The sequence below is a fragment of the Hemicordylus capensis genome, chromosome 3 (assembly GCF_027244095.1).
Source record: "Hemicordylus capensis ecotype Gifberg chromosome 3, rHemCap1.1.pri, whole genome shotgun sequence".
NCBI lineage: Eukaryota > Metazoa > Chordata > Lepidosauria > Squamata > Cordylidae > Hemicordylus > Hemicordylus capensis.
In genome coordinates, this window is record NC_069659.1 from 239,779,433 (window position 1) to 239,796,551 (window position 17,119).

Consider the following 17,119-nt stretch of genomic DNA (forward strand, 5'->3'; position numbering starts at 1 on the left):
CCCTGAGTGTGTTGAATGGCCTTTGGTTTGTTGATATTCTTTCTGTAAAGGTTGGGTTTGATTTACACTTTTTAGGAGCTAGGAAGCTCTCTGCATAGACAATGCAAACTGTTAGTATCCCATGTGTTCCTTCAGCCAATAACTAGGACTGCATCATTTGTTGTGCTTTCATTCTGGTGTTTAATGTCATACCAAAATGTACAGGGGAGGAAAAATGATTATAAATGAAGCTTTGGTGTGTTGTGGTGAACTCTGTCCTGACATTCCATCGTGAGTCATTTAAACAGCTTGTTTGTGCTCCTAGTGCTGATTATTTCAGGGTTCCATGTAGACCATGTGGGCTTACATGGATTGGATGGATTAAATTTATGTGTCTGAACCTTCAAATAAAAAGAAATAGAGAAGGTGTGGGTAGAAATGTTATCTTGCATAACCTTAAACTAGTGATTCAGAACTGACCCATTTCAGCACTTAAAAGGGGGCTCTGAGATATTAGGAGACAGATAGGAACATAGGAAACTGCCATAATACTGAGTCAGACTATTGGTCTATCTAGCTCAGTATTGTCTTCACAGACTGGCAGCAGCTTCTCCAAGGTTGCAGGCAGGAATCTCTCTCAGCCCTATCTTGGAGAAGCCAGGGAGGGAACGTGAAACCTTCTGCTCTTCCCAGAGCAGCTCCATCCCCTGAGGGGAATATCTTGCAGTGCTCACACATCAAGTCTCCCATTAATATGCAACCAGGGCAGACCTTGCTTCACTATGGGGACAAGTCATGCTTGCTAGGACAAGACCAGCTCTCTTCTCCATACAGGTGAAACTCGGAAAATTAGAATATTGTGCAAAAGTCCATTAATTTCAGGATTGCAAATTAAAAGGTGAAACTGATATATGAGACAGATGCATTACATGCAAAGCGAGATAAGTCAAGCCTTAATTTGTTATAATTGTGATGATCATGGCGTACAGCTCATGAAAACCCCAAATCCACAATCCCAGAAAATTAGAATATTACATGGAACCAAGAAGACAAGGATTGTAGAATAGAACAATATTGGACCTCTGAAAAGTATACAGTGTACTGTGCTTGACTGGCCAGCAAACTCGCCTGACCTGACCCCATAGAGAATCTATGGGGCATTGCCAAGAGAAGGATGAGAGACATGAGACCAAACAATGAAGAAGAGCTGAAGGCCACTAATGAAGCATCCTGGTCTTCCATAACACCTCATCAGTGCCACAGGCTGATAGCATCCATGCCACGCCGCATTGAGGCAGTAATTGCTGCAAAAGGGGCCCAAACCAAGTACTGAATACATATGCATGCTTATACTTTTCAGAGGTCCGATGTTGTTCTATTCTACAATCCTTGTCTTCTTGGTTCCATGTAATATTCTAATTTTCTGGGATTGTGGATTTGGGGTTTTCATGAGCTGTACGCCATGATCATCACAATTATAACAAATTAAGGCTTGACTTATCTCGCTTTGCATGTAATGCATCTGTCTCATATATCAGTTTCACCTTTTAATTTGCATTACTGAAATTAATGGACTTTTGCACGATATTCTAATTTTCCGAGTTTCACCTGTAGATAATTGCACTGAAGATGTTGTTTACGTTTTTGCACCAAAGCTTAGTTCATGAACCACTTGTGAAAAAGTTTGCTTTGGACTCTCTGACTGACGCCAACGTCATTTTTGACTTCCTCTCACATCTGAATATTTTAAAATACCTTGAGGAGAGATAGACAGAAACTGTGGTCTTCCTATGACAATTGCTATTATTAAGTGGTCTCCTGTTTGCCTAATGCATGCAAAACGTGATGGTGATGTCTCTTCTTGCGATAACCTTTTCATCATGTGCTGGCAGTAACTGTCAAAAACTGTGCCAGATAATATACTTAATAGCCACGCTAATGGTTCCTGTGAATCCATTTATTGACAAGGACTTGTTGCATATTTGTGGCTGAGAATACAATGACATCCTGATGGGAGTTGGAAATGAATCCAAGCCTGTCTAACAAGAAAACAAATTGGGTGCAAAATTAATATATAGTCATGTTTGCATGTTGCCTTTGAATACACTCCCCACCAACCCTCCCCCTCCCCCGGTTATAGGAATTTTCCATTGTTTTAACCATCGTAAGGGATGAGGTAAACAAGTTAAAAGACCAGGTTAAAACCACAGTTAAAATTACAATTTTTTCAAAAAGTTTCCAATTAACAATTACTAATAGAACGCTAAAAACTGAGGACTATAAAAACTGAATAACCTATCAGATAGCAGCTGCTGCAGCAGATAAAACATTTAAAAGCCTCTTTTAAAAGATGTGTTTTTAATTGTTTTTTAAAAAACAATGAGGGATCACACTACCCTCTGTGATCTCCATTTTTCAAATTGGAGAGTGTAGAAGTTGAAGGGAACTGTTGTTGCATATGATACTGAATGACTTTGAATTTACCTAGTGCTAAATGTTAATGCAGAGTAAAAAATAGCCATTTATAAACCAATACACATTCTAGACCTTATAATGCAATCACAGTCCAAGGAAATTAAAATATATAAAAAATAAACTGTGAAAACCACCTTATGTCCCTGAGCTCCCAGCTTATAAGTTAACATTAGTCGTGTAAATAAGAAAGCTCTGTAACAAATAAAAATAGCCTCAGTGTCTCAAGCAAATAAAGTCCAGAGGGCTGCTGTTCTATAGGAATATAGTATGTGAGATTTCCATGCTAGGTTAGGTTTTGTTTGTTTATTGCAATATTTGTTAAGAACACTCAGAACTTCTAAAATGCACCCAGTAGTGTACAGTTTCTTTTAGTCTAACAAGCTCAATAAACAAATGCAGATGAGCAAGAACATTCTTCAGTGTGACCCAGTTTAGTAGATGAGAAAATGGGCATTCTTGACAAGCTTGTCTGGCTCTTATCAACAAGAAGCAAATAATTTGCTTATGTCCTATCATACCTGCTGGCAAAAGATATCATATCCTTTTATTTTTGTTTGTTTGTTTCCCTAAAATAGATTAAGCTTGGAGTGGCATTCGCACAATGGAAACAGGAAATTAATGAGGCCCCTAATCTATTTTATGCTCCTTAAATATCCCCTCCTCATTGATCATTAATATATAAGGTACTTGCTGTGGATGTACTACAGCCTTTCCCCCCTTGCAGCATAGATTGGGTTGCACAGTAATAACTAGGGGATTAGATATCTATACACAGATATATAGGCTTTTGCTATTTCTTGATAAGAATTGCATGCAATAAAATTCTTTCAAATCATGCATCTTATCATCCTAGATCTCATTAGCTTAGAAATGAACTGGATTCCTGTCACTGCAGATTTTAATGAAAGCAAATAAGTTTTTTTAAATAGTAAGTGCAGCAAGACAGGCATTAGGACTATGTAAAAGATCTTCAACTGTTTGTCAAGACCATATCCCCCTGGCTGCAAGAATAACTTACTAGCGTCACAAATGACTGGAAGATAATATGGTCAGTTTTTGACATGACACTAACTAAAAAAAAACACCAAAAGTTTAGTCTGTAAGACTATTAGGCTGCCCTTTAGACAGAATGGCAAACGGTGTGTGTGTGTGTGGGGGGGAAGGTTGCCTCTAGCCCACACCCCGTGTGCACTCCCAATCACTATCTTCTGTCTGGGAGCTGTCAAAGGGGGAGGGACTGGCTGCACAGGCTTCTTCCAACCCTGGAAGGGCAGCCCATGCCAGTCAATTGAGTAGCAGCCAACGGGAGAAGCTTCCTCCCTTAATTCTGGTTTGGAGTTAATTCAGAATCCAGACAACATAGTGGAGGGAACGGACCCTCAGTTGGGTGAATGTAACTCACTACAGACCAAGGGTTTGTTTTAAAGTTTGGGGACGAAATCGAAACCTGTGTCCACCTCAGGATCCCTGTTATGTCTGAAGGTGGCCCTACAGTTTAGTCTGGGCTACTACTGTCATCCTGAAACTAGGAAAGAGATAGTGGGGACAAACAGGACTCAGCAAGAACTCAGCAGGAACACAGATTTTACTAAAGGATGGAGGGATTGGCAAGAGTTGCATTTGCCATAATTATTACTACTATTATTTTATTTATATACTGCTGCTTAACAAAGAAATTCTCAAAGCAGTTCATATTAAAAAGAATCGTAAGGAAAACATGGTTCCATGACTTGAGAGAGCTTACAGTCTAAACAGGAATACAAGGCAGACACTGAGGCTATTCTCACAATGGGGGGAAATACCATCATGAGAGCCACCAGGCTTGCAGTTGAGCCCAGTGGTTTCACGGCAACTAGCCCACCTAAAAACCCTTCCCCTTAAATGAGGTTAACGGAGCAAGTGCTCCATTAACCTTGTCTGCGTGATTACGTTTCAGCCGTGGCTGCTTGCAGCTGGCTGCTTGCAGCCGCACAACCCCACGAGGCTCTACACATTGATCGTGTGTTGAGCCTCACTAGCAACCATTACTGGAGAAATGCTGTGCTGGGGTTAAATAGGAACAGTTGCTCTTCCCCTGCTCAATATAACAGAGCCACCAGTTTAGAAAGTGCCTCTTAGCCCCCGTTATGTGTTTATTTTACATTGAGTTTCTTGGAGGAAGGGCGGATAAAAATATAATAAATAGGTTATGGCCATTAACTTAAGTGAATTTTGGGCCCATAATTTCAGGCCTCATCCCAGAAACTTATACCTATGCCTTTTGTCAAATGATATTTCTGTTCCTTTGACAACACAAACTCACTGCCTATGAAACTGTTCCCATTTTTGGTTTTAAAGCAGCAAACTGTTCCCACCCCCTAAATTTGATTCTCTAAGGACCTCATTACATTTGTAACACAGCCTTTTTGAAAGAAGATACAAGATAGTGTAGTAGTCCCTCAGAAACTTTATTAAGTAGATTAAGCTGAAAGAGTAACCAAGGCCACCAAAAAATGTCTGCTTCTTGCCTTATGTTTTTAGGTGTAGTCCTAACATTTTTTGAAACGTACACTGAAAAATATACAGGCAAACCCTTGCTAATTACAGACCTGGCATCCATGGTTTCACATTTCCGCAGTCAGGTAATTGCCACCCGACCCTGTTATATGCGCCAAAATGTTGGGAACCAAAGGGATAAGACTTGCATAATCCTGGGTCAGGGTGGGTGTAATTAATTCATTCATTAATTAAAGTTACACCATTTTAAGTAAGGCAGTCATTTTCTGGCTCATTTTTGTTAAAACTATGATTTTTGGGGGGGAGGGGGGAGAAAACTGAAAATTGCAACATTTGGGGGCCATTGCTGGCCAGCTGGGGACACAAAGAGCATGGTAAGGCATTCCCCCCCCCCCAATTCTGCCAATTTTTGCTCATTTTTCACTGGCTAAGGAACCTAAACCTCCAATTCTCATTGCCCTAATGCCCCATTTTCCACAGTTTTGCTATCCTTGCCCCCACCCCACAGAACAGAACTCCCACTGATAACGGGGTTCTTCTATAAAGTTTGACCCTCTACAAGTCTGTGTAGGGCTAGTTTTGGAAGAACCACATGCTTGTCATGGCACCCATTAAGTCATAGAGCCAGAGCACTGAGAATCAGTAGTCCCCTGGCATCAACAGGCTGGGGTGGGGGCTCAATACCAAATCCATTGAAGACTGGCTTGCTTGCTCACTCATTAGTTTGTTATAATTATATCCTCCTTGTACTTCCAAGAGCTGAGGGTAGTGTGGAGGGTCTGTCTCTATGCCCATGTCATTCCTTTGAAGCCTGTGAAGTTGATTAGAATGAAATATATTGACTTCTCCATACAGTGACATGAGCTGCTTGGCTGTGCAAGATCTTCTCTGTCCATGTCTGACACATTATCAACTGTACCACACTGATTTTCAAAGCAGTTTGTCGTTTCAGATTTAATTGATTGCATTTGAATAATTGACTTCCTCCTCCTACAGGAGTTAGGGCCACCCATTGACAGAGGCTGCTTTAAAAGGTTCTCCTTCAAACAGTGAACAAGTAAAAAATGCTTAAAACTGTTATAGAGTTTTACATTTGCAATGATTCATTATCGCCTCTAAAATATCATGTGGTGTAATTTCTTCTTATGGCCCTCTGGCAAAAATAACTATATTGATTTTGTTGCCTCCAAGACAATCCCCCTTCTCTGGATGTCATTGAAATGATATTCTATTCTATCTCTAGGAGACATTTCCAATTTTCTCTCTTTGGGAAAAGCCCCTTGTGTGTGTGTGTGCAAATCAGCAGCCACCTCCAGGGGAAGTTGGTAGTCGGCACTGCAATTATTTATCCACGTCTTATGAACAAAATACCTAACTCTGTCTAACCAATAAATAATGTCACTGAGGAAGAAAGCCTTCTCTCCCCCACCCCACCCCCCCGCTCCATCCACCCTCTTCCTCACATGCTTGCTTTATTTGGAATGCATTTATGCATGGTGAATGTTTTCAGCATTGCATTGTAAATCTGAAATTTTATTATCTAAAGCAGCATTCCCTGCATTTCCTTTCAGCTTACTGGTAGGTTGGGAGAGGAAAGGTGACATAAACATAGTTTTCATAGACTCTGTGATGATGATGATGCAGCTGCTCTCTCAAAGCTCATCCTGAAATTTGTTTAGCAATTTCTGAGACACATTCTTGCTATGATATTGGTAACAGCTCGATTTAGGACTGGAGGCTCGGGCAGAATTGGTAATGATGATACTCCTCATGCCCTCAAGCCATCCCTTGCTATAGAGATGGATGGTACTGTTTAGGAAGTCTGCCATAAAGAAGGGCTTGCATGTTGTGGTTGGGGATCCCCTTTGGAAAGAAAGCTATGCCAGAGCAAAAGATTTAAACAGAAAAAGCAAAGAAAATGGCCCAGAAGAATAAGGATGGATGGAAACTTCATCACCTTAATACAGGATGTGCCCAGAAGAGAGGGTGACATTGTGTTCCCAATGGATAAGTGAGATTATGCTGCATGAAGCCTGAAATACTGCCCTGGAGGACGATATACATCACTGCCTTCGGATGACTTGTGCCTGCAAGGCAGTTCTTTCCCAATACACCTGCCCCAGACCTCCTTTCTCTATAATTTCCCATTATCCTTTGATAATAGAACTCTGTGATTCTCAGAAGCCTTTTCCTTCATCCTGTTGTTCTGCCTTTTGCATGGACGTGACAGAAAATCTGATTCCAACATTTAGCACTGATGGAACTTCACCTTAAAATATGCACTCCTAAGCTCTTAAGCATTACTAAGGAGAATGTGAATTAAATTTTACACCTTGTTGATGCTGCTACCTTGAGCTGAAAAAAAACCTGCAATGAATATCATCTGGTGTTCTTTTTCCCTGTACAGTGAAAAATTGCAATTACTACTCTGAACTCGACAATGCATATGGTGTATTTTGATTTTTATATTCAATAACACAATTAGGCTGAATAAATGAGTTGGATCCTGCTTTTAAAAATGAAGCATAAAAAATTAGTTTAAAGATAGTTTAAAGATGCTGTTACAGAATAATAACTGACAGTAAAAATAGCAGAGAACCTGCAATTTTCATTTTCTGTTTTAGTACATAGAGCCCAGTTTCACAACTAAACATGTTATATACCTTTCCACTAAGATGCAGAGCTACTTTGGCCAATTGTTATAAAATGATGCCAGTGGAAACATCCAGAGCCTATTTGTGTTTACTAAGGAACAGGTGCTTTCACACATTGTGAAAGTTTTGGAACAGCAGCTGCCATTATCATAAGCTTAATTTGTGTTGATTTTGATGTACCAAAAATTCTTACTTGTGAATGAAAGTGTATTCTGGGTTAGGGAATTTCCAAATGTTTCAGGGTTCTGCATATAATAGATCAGCAATTCTCAACGTTGGGTCCCCAGATGTTATTGAACTCAACTCCCATAATCCCCAGCCAAAGGCCACTGGAGCTGGGGATTCTGGGAATTGAAGTCCAATAACATCTGGGGGCCCAACATTGAGATCCCCTGTAATAATTATGAAATTGCCCTTTATATCGTTATAATAGATTATGAAATTGCTCTATTACTGTTATATAGTTTAGAAGAAGCTCTTGAAAAGACAAGGCTCACACCAAGGGAGGCAGGAAACTTGTTTTCATGTCTAAGCAAGCAAGCAAGCAAGCAAGCAAGCAAGCAAGCAAGCAAGCAAGCAAATAAATAAATCCTACAAGAAAACAAGATGGAAAGGACAAGATACATTTGGAAAGGACAAGATACAAGATAGTTAAAAATCAGAACAATCAGTGATGAAGTCAGGTGAACCTCACTGGGGAGGCTATTCCTTAAATGGGGTGCAACCACTAAAAAGGCCCTCTCCCTGGTAGCCACCTGCATCACCTCCTTTGGCAGGGACACCTGGAGGAGAGCCTTTGAAGAAGATCTTACAGTACAGGTAGGGACATATGGGGCAAAACACACTCTCTCTCTGATCTCTTTTAGCTGTGTTTAGTCTGCTGTCTTATAGGAAATGCAAGGGAGTGGATTTCATCCAAGTCTGGTTAGTGTCCAGTAAAAACCTGAGGCATGTACAAACCTCCCAGGGGCTTGGGTTGGGCAATTCAAAACTCAGCTATGTGAAGTTATGTGCGGGGGATAAGGAAGAAAAAGGGATTGTTTGGAGACTATGGAGGACAACTCAGTGTAGCCTTAACCACAAGAACGATAGTGAAGGGAAGCTGAGGAAAGTGAGTGTGATAAGAGAACACCTGACTGGGTGGCATCCAAGGTAGTAGAGAACCAGAGTGACTGCTACTGTCCCACACAAATACATACATAAGTTGTCTGAAAAGGAGAATATTTTTCATGTTTCCTCATTGACCTTCAAAGACAGGAAACCCACAATAAAAAGAGATCATGAGGAACCATCACGAGGGATCATGATTATACATTGTGTGAAAAAGTACTTCCGTTTCTTGGTCCTAGATTTCCTGGGAATCTATTTCATGAGATGACCCCGGGTTCTAGTGTTATGTGAGAGGGAGAAGAATTTCTTTCCACTTTCACTTTTCTCTTTCTCCACACCATGCATGATTTTATAGACCTCTATCATGTCTCCCCGCAGTCATCTTTTTTCTAAACTAAATAGCCCCAGGCATTGTAGCCTTGCCTCACAGGGAAGGTGCTCTAGGCCCCTGAACATCTTGGTTGCCCTCTTCTGCACCTTTTCCAGTTCTACAATGTCCTTCTTTAGATGTAGTGACCAGAACTGTATGCAGTAGTCCAGGTGTGGCCGCACCATAGTTTTGTATAAGGCCATTATAATATTAGCTGTTTTATTTTCAGTCCCCTTCCTAATGATCCCTAGCATGGAATTGGCCTTTTTCACAGCTGCCGCACATTGCGTCAACACTTTCAATGAGCTGTCCACCGTGACCCTAAGATCCCTCTCCTGGTCAGTCACCAGAATGCTCAGATAAATAAAGCTCAGATGCTTTATTAAGCTTGCTTTATTAAGACCTGTAGTTTGCTTTATTAAGAATGCAAGAATGCACAGCTCAGTTTGCATGAGGTAGCTATTTCATCCAAATGGAGGCCACTTCTGTTCTGGCACCAAATATGTGTGTCTGCATAGTGTCACTTGCTCAGTTTCCAAGATGGAGGCTCTCTGGCAACCAGTTCCAATCAGAAGTAAGACTTCAGATGCTTGTCTCCCTTCCACTACCATTCCTGAAATCTTAGTATTTGTTTAAGCTTAATCAAAGCCAAATATATTTGACACATGTTTGAGCCTGAGGGTACTCTCTCGTGGGAACATGTTGCGATAATATCATTTGTACGCCCCAGTACTTTTTAAAAGGTCATATTACACCCAGACCCAAGGAGACACGGACACGAGATTCTTTGGTGAAATTGGCCACATTTATTGATATATATTTCTTTACATGCCAACATGGTGATCAGCTGAGTTTGGTGCTCCACCCACCACAGTGTGGTTCCTAGAAGGCTGGCCGTGAGAGTGGCTGCCTTGGCCTAGATGACTATGGCGTTAGCAACTTGGCTCCAGGCGGCTCCCTCGCTCCAAAGCTGGCGCCACCCTTTCTAGCTGACCTAAGGTCAGGTCTCTGTTACTGATGACACCCCTCCGATGCTGCAAAGCCATACAGAAGGATGTCACTTTGCAGAGAAGAGGGGCTGTGCGGCATCCCTGATCTGTCAAGCCTCAAGGGATCCACTCCTCCTCCTTTATGCCAAATGCTTACTTAAGGTGCATCACCAGGTTTAAGCTGTTGCTTCTCTCTGCACTGTACCTGCCAAAATGTGACCAGAAGATTACCAGGACTATAGATATAGACCAGGGCAGGCGAAAAAAGGCACACACTGCCATCCAATTAGGTGTGGACCAAAAAATTCCTGCCCGGCCCCACACAGCAACCAGCCATGCCCAGCCTATATCTGAGGGATGGGAGGGGGGGTAGCCTTCGAGAAACATTGGCCCCGCCCCTGGAGCACCCGGGGAGCCAATCAGAAGGGTTCCCCGGTGTCACATGCTCCTTTGAAGGGGGCTGGGGCAAACGAGCTGCACCGCCCCAATTGGGCCAGCGAGCAGCTAGCTTTTCTCCTAGAAGCTCATCATTGTTTATTTTTTAACCATAACTGAAGGGTGTTCAGCCTTTCTTTCCATGCTTATAAACCCCAGTGCTGCTGCTGCTTTGTATCTTTATACCCTTCTCACAGTTACTCTTACCCACAAAGCTGAGATCTGTTACTGTTCAAAATTTTCTTTTTCTGTGTTGCAATCTGTTTCTATTTCTGTGTTATATATTGTTCTGAACCACCCAGAGACATAAATTTGGAGCAGTGTACAAATATAACAAACAAACAAGTTGTTTCTCCCATTCATATTTTTGTGTTAGACCTCAGATGTTGTAGTTTTGTCCATCTTTTCCCTGCTTTTTTCTACTCCTCCGCCAGACATCTGACACAATTTTCAGAAATCTTGTATTGTAGCAAGATATATCTATTTTTAAGTGGTATTAAAACCTTTAATTTAAATGTGTGAGTGGAAGTGTGTGTGTGTGAGCACACTGTCATGACCCCACCAGTGCTCTTTCTAATTTTTTTCATCTGTGTGCGGAATGAGTTTTGTTCTGAGAGGCAGTATCAAGGCAGTGTGTGAGCACATGCATTTAGAATGGGGCCTTCCTGATTCAGCCTGAGCGGGATCTAACATTAACTGAGCGGGCATCAAAAAACGTGTGAGTGTGCGCACATGCGCACACCTTAGAAGGAACACTGGACCCCACCTAATCATAACCCCTGCTTACAGTAGCAGCTTAGAGTCAGACTCTAATGATGGGGGATGCACACTCTCTAAAATTATTCAAAAGATAAAATGAATTATTAGTACATGGGCTATTAAACCAATGATGTCAGCCGATGTTTATTGTTCCATATCTAAAACACAAGCTTTTTTACTTGATATATGTGATAATGCTTGCTGGCTTTCCTGTTGAACTATGTGCAATATATCTAGGAACATAGGAAGCTGCCTTATACCAAGTCAGACCATCTAGGTCAGTATTAAATACACTGACAAGCAGTGGCTTCTCCATTGTTTCAGGCAGGAATCTTTCCTAGTCCTACCTGGAGATGCCATGGATCGAACCCGAGACTTTTTGCATGCAAAGCAGATGCTCTACCACTGAGTTACTGCCCTATCTATAGGCTGAATTTGCTCAATACACTTAGTCAGTGTAAATGACTGTGATTTTCACTCTCTCTGGTCTGTATATAAATCAAGTTGAGAAATCAAGAGCAATACCAAGTTTTAAAAGATGTGCTTGCCTGTTCCTGCTTTTCATGGAAATGTTGTCTACCCCCATTAAAAGAGATCCTATTTTCTTTTGACTGCAATGAATATAAAGAGACTTTGAAAGATCCAAAGAAGAGCTTTAACGTCTTGACAAGATACTATTGTTTGTGATGTAAATAAGTGCCAAAGATGACACTGTGCAAATGCACAGATAAGAAAAGTTGACTTCTGGAAGTAAAATGATAGCTGTGACTTTAATGATTTCAGATTGAAGGAAAAAATGGGTTGTTTTGATGCTGAAGGCTGTGGAGTTGAGTGTAGGCAGAGGGAACCCATTTGGCTGTGAAATGAAAGGAAACATTGCTTCTATGCCTGTACTACAAACATGTAATCATGAAGCAGTGACAGTGAGTAACTCTGCGTGGTTAGGTGGTTTATAAGGTTAATATATCAGCACTCCATGCCTATCAATAATATCTTGAATTTATTTTCATGTGTGTGTGTACATTCTGCTTCATTTTCACTGCTCCCGCCCCCCCCGCCCTGCTGTTTCTTCTTGTGGGATTTTATTTTTTCTCTTTAGCCAACCTGTTTTTCAAATTCAAAGGGTTAATCTAATTCCCCTTAACTATGATTAATGAATTTATCCTTTTAAAAAACTCTACAAGGCATTTTTCATACAGCAGGCTTTACCACGAGTTTACTGCGAGGCTTTTCTGCAAGTTTGAAGTTGCCCAAAAAAGCTGACTTTAAAAGTGGGTTAGTTTTTTTTACCCTGGATATAAATCAAGCTACACTCTAACACACAATGAAATACCTAAATTGTGTGTGAAGTGCTCTCGTAGGGACTTCAGGGTAAATCTAGCCATTATGTGAATGCACACCCTCCATTCTGGAGGTTGTGCAGTTGCCATTGCCTGCCTGCCTGCTAAGCTGGTTGTCTTGTTTTCTCCTTGCAAAGCATTTCTGCTCAAACCACTCCAGCATCAAGCTAACAAAATGACCTCGATATTGTCAAGCAAGGGAAATGATGTACACATGTGAATAGTACAAGCGAGCACTGTTCTCTCTCTCTCTCTCTCTCTCTCTCTTACACACACACACACACACACCCCAAAGGGATACTCTAATTCTGTACAGCTAAGTTTTTTAACCTTGGACCCCCAGATATTGTTGGACTACAACTCCCATCTTATTTAGCCACAAAGGCCATGTCTGGGGATGATGGGAGTTGTAGTCCAAAAACATCTGGGGGCCCAAGGTTAAGAAACCCTGCTGTACAGTGTCCCAGAGTGTGCCTGGAAGTTCTTTTGCCAGTGTTGATGAACCAGGAAGCCTTGTTATCCCCATGCTGCTCACAGTTATGGCATTTGTCTCAAGAGGCAAATGCCATATGTGTGATTGTGGTTATTTCTGTGATCAGCAGACTGGGGCACCCCAACCTTGCAATCACAAAAGCACCCATGATCACACCTCTTCAGACACCATAACTATGAGTAGAACAGCAAAGATGAGGCTTCCTTGTGCACCACCACTGGGAGTACACATTCCAGGCACACTCTGAGATGCCGTACACAGTTTCAGCATTCCCTACCCTCATTGCTGAATAGGTCTTCCGTATACACTGTACACAGGTACAGGTAAAGTGTGCCAAGTCAATTTTAATGAAAGCAAATAAGTTTTTTAAATTGTAAGTGCAGCAGGACAGGCATTATAGGCAACGTGTTCTGTCGAATCAGTGTTGACTCCTGGTGACCACAGAGCCCTGTGGTTGTCTTTGGTAGAATACAGGAGGGGTTTACCATTGCCTCCTCCTGCAAAGTGTGAGATGATGCCTTTCAGCATCTTCCTATATCGCTGTTGCCTGATATAGGTGTTTCCCATCGTCTGGGAAACATACCAGCGGGGATTAAAATCAGCAACCTCTGGTTTGCTAATCAGTCATTTCCCCACTGCTCCATTAGGTGGCTTTGTACACTGGTACAATTCCTCAATTGCAGCTTTGGATTACTGATATATGTTCCCAATCAGCATTTGAACTGTTCTTGTTGTCGTCGTTTTTTGTTGGCGAGGTAAAGAAGAGGAATTTTCAGGGAACTGGTTGAACTTGGTTTATGCTTTGAAATAGAAGAGGTATATCCTTGAAGAAGGTCCTTCTCCCCACCACCGCCTCCTTATCTCTTTCCCCGCTCCTGTGTTGGTTGTATCTCATTATGTTTAAGCTCTGTTTAAGGGATTTTTCTTTTCTCTCCCCCCCCATTATATCCACATGTATTATTATTATTATTATTAATAATAATCATGTTTATACACTGCTTAAAAATGAAAGGGGAATAATTGTACCCAGGTACAGTTATTCACATGTTATGTTGAACACAGATACAGCAGTACACTGTATCTGTGTCATGCATTTGCACAACATCTGTACCATGCATTTGAGGGACCTGTACCGATGTCTGCTTTTAAAATGAACATATGAATGGTCATTCCCATAAAACATGTACGATTATACAGGCATCTAAACACAGGTAAAACATAATGTCTGAACAGGGCTCAACTCTTAGACAAAAATATTGTGTTTTCATCCTTCATTCTGTCTAGTATAAGGACAGGTCACTTTGGAGTCCCTTCCTGTAAAAATAAAATAATTAAGGCTATGACAGGAGGTGTATAGATCATGATTTTAATGGACTACAGAACTAGCCATTAACTCGGCAATGCCTCCATGTTTTCAACTGAATTTACACAAGCTAGTTATAGTAAACCAATGAGTTGTTTTTCTGTCTCTGTCTCTTCTAGATCTGCCTTGATTGAAGCGTGACATAAAATGTTACAGCAGCTTTTCTTCTCAAAATGGTTAGCAATAGGAATTGCAGTTTGTGTTGCCTTCATGGATTGTCTGGCCCAGAATGATGATGGTAAGTTTTTTTTTCCTGTATGCTACATAATTTCACACAAGAAGAAAAAAGAAATTATCAGAACAAGCATGAATTCACAGAGCACATTCCCCATTTTCTTCAGGCAATTTCTGTCCTCCGTCTTAGCAACACTGCTGTGAAAAGGGTGCAGCCCCACAACACAGTCTGTGATGATGATGCTGTGAACCAGTTATGTGAACCAGAAAACAGTTATATAGCCCATACAATTTTTAAAGAGCAGTGGACCAATACTATAGGTTTCTCATGATTCCACAGCTTCTGTGGCCATTAGACCTGACCCCATGAAGATCCTGCTGTCTTTTATACATGGTATATCTGCACTGGCTTGGCACAGTGTGGCTGTTCCAGCTCCAGGATGTCATCAGGTGGTGCAGCCAGGGCAGAGTTGGGGTTGAACTTCACTGTGTCCCTGAATAGAACTCTTAGATTAGGAAATTAGGTGACATCTGGAACTATGAGTTACTCAATAGTTTTAATTTCAATAGATTTAATTTCAATAGGACCACTTGTCAGTAATTTATTCTGGGTGCTGCTCTATGTGTGAAAAATTAAAGAAAGTTACATGCACCTAGTATCTTTACATGCATAAACAAATACTTCTTGATACTGAATGTTTGCTGTTCCTTTAAGAATACATTAGTAACTTTAACTTGTCCTCTCTGAGACCCACATATTTAAGTTTTGAACACATACCCTGAAGAAGTAACAGCAAAACTGTGACACGTATTCCTTAAACCTATGAAACTCATCCAATATCTCATGTGTGAATTCTGTATGTGAACAGAGATTGCTGATCTGTCCAGCTCCTGATCTGTCTCACCAGCCCAGGCTGGTGATCTGTCTTTTGATTAAAAATTACTTCCCTAAAGAAGAGATGTGGTTTGAACCATATTGAACCAATATTGCATCATTTTGGATTGTGTTGCTCTCCGTGTGTGAGCTGCGTTTTTCTGGTGCCCTTGTCCGTTTTTCTGTTGGCCCAGATTTAGAGTGGTGGTTCTAAGAATGGCTGTTCAAGTCCTAAAGCCATCAGTTTTGTCCTGTGTGTTTGTATGAGGCTTAGATATTGGGTTGAGTGACTTTATATTTGCTCCATTTCAGGATTCTTCCTGGGGCGGTGGGGAGTGTAAATATTGCTAGATATTGTTCTACCTTGAAAGGTGGTGGTGGAAGTATTTTGTTTTATCTCACCTGTGATGTGTTGCTAGCCTTTTTGTGAGAAAGGGGACCCTAAGCACACTGACAGTTTTTAAGGCCAGTGGGATATATTTCTGAGTTAATCTGTAAGGGCGGTCTAGAAATCGAACAAATAAATAATATAATATAATGTATTAATAAACCTTGGGGCTATTGACATGACCACACACATGGTCAGGCAGGTGGGGAGGCAGAGTTCGGCCTATCTTCCTCCAGAGGACTGTTCCGAGCCCCAGTGGTGCGCAAGCTGTGGGCCCACCTGACCAGCACTGCCAAGAACAGCACAGGTAAACAGAGGGCGGGACTCATCCCAGCCTCCACAAATCCTACAGTGTGCTGCGTGCAAAACTCAGTGGACTTGGGGAATTCCCCCAGGGGGCGGGTGCTCTAGGCATCTGTTTCTGTGTCAGTGCGAGCTGCAAGCAGCTCACACTGACACACAATCCCAGGAGCTGGGCTTTGGCGCTGGGTTTAGTGCCACAGCACCACTGAGATCTGCATGGATCCCAGCAGTTTTCATGGGCAGCCAAGCTGAGGATTGGCTGCTTAAGGCTGGGCTTGGCAGCTCATGAGAACTAGAGACGTGCTCAAAAATGTGATTCAGTTTCCAGATCATGGCACAATCCCTTTAATATAAGGGCTTACCCAGCCCCTTTAACATGGAGAAGAGCAAGTCCATCCCTGCTCCTCCTATCACTGCTATTGCAGTAATTCCTGTCCTCCCCCCAGCTATTCCCGCATGCTGGCGGTGCTCCCACCAGCTCTCTCCCTGCTCATGATGACAGCACGCAGATGGCCACCATGCATGCATGGAGTCCATGTGCATACTGGCATTGCACAGGGCTAGCTGAGAGATGCCCTGTCAGCATGTGGGCATTGCTAGAGGAGCACCAGGACTATTGCAATGGCAGCGAGAGGAGGAGGAGCAAGGATGGGCCTTCTCGCCTCTGCATTAAAGGAGCTGGGTAAGGCCTCAATTTTAAAGGGATTGTGCTGTGATTCAGAAGCCAGATTGCATTTCAGCAAATCCCTAGTCAGAGCAGCCGCCTCCTGTTTCTTCAGCCTGTCTTCATTATCTGAAATATAGTGAAATAACACAGAGGTGAAGTCTCCCCCTCTTACACAAACTGCAGTAGATCATTGTGGTTCCCTACTTCTACAGCCCACGACAGTAACCATAAGCTTGGTTGGTTACTGCAA

The 17,119-nt window shown here is 41.9% G+C and overlaps 1 protein-coding gene across 1 annotated transcript in view; it reads left to right on the plus strand.

Annotated features, from left to right (window-relative positions):
- PCDH15 (protocadherin related 15) overlaps positions 1–17,119 on the plus strand; it is a 1,296,732-nt gene that overhangs the window by 665,790 nt on the left and 613,823 nt on the right. Inside the window, 1 exon segment of the mRNA XM_053307474.1 lies at positions 14,583–14,701. Coding sequence (XP_053163449.1) covers positions 14,611–14,701 — 91 coding nt within the window. The 5' untranslated portion in view covers positions 14,583–14,610.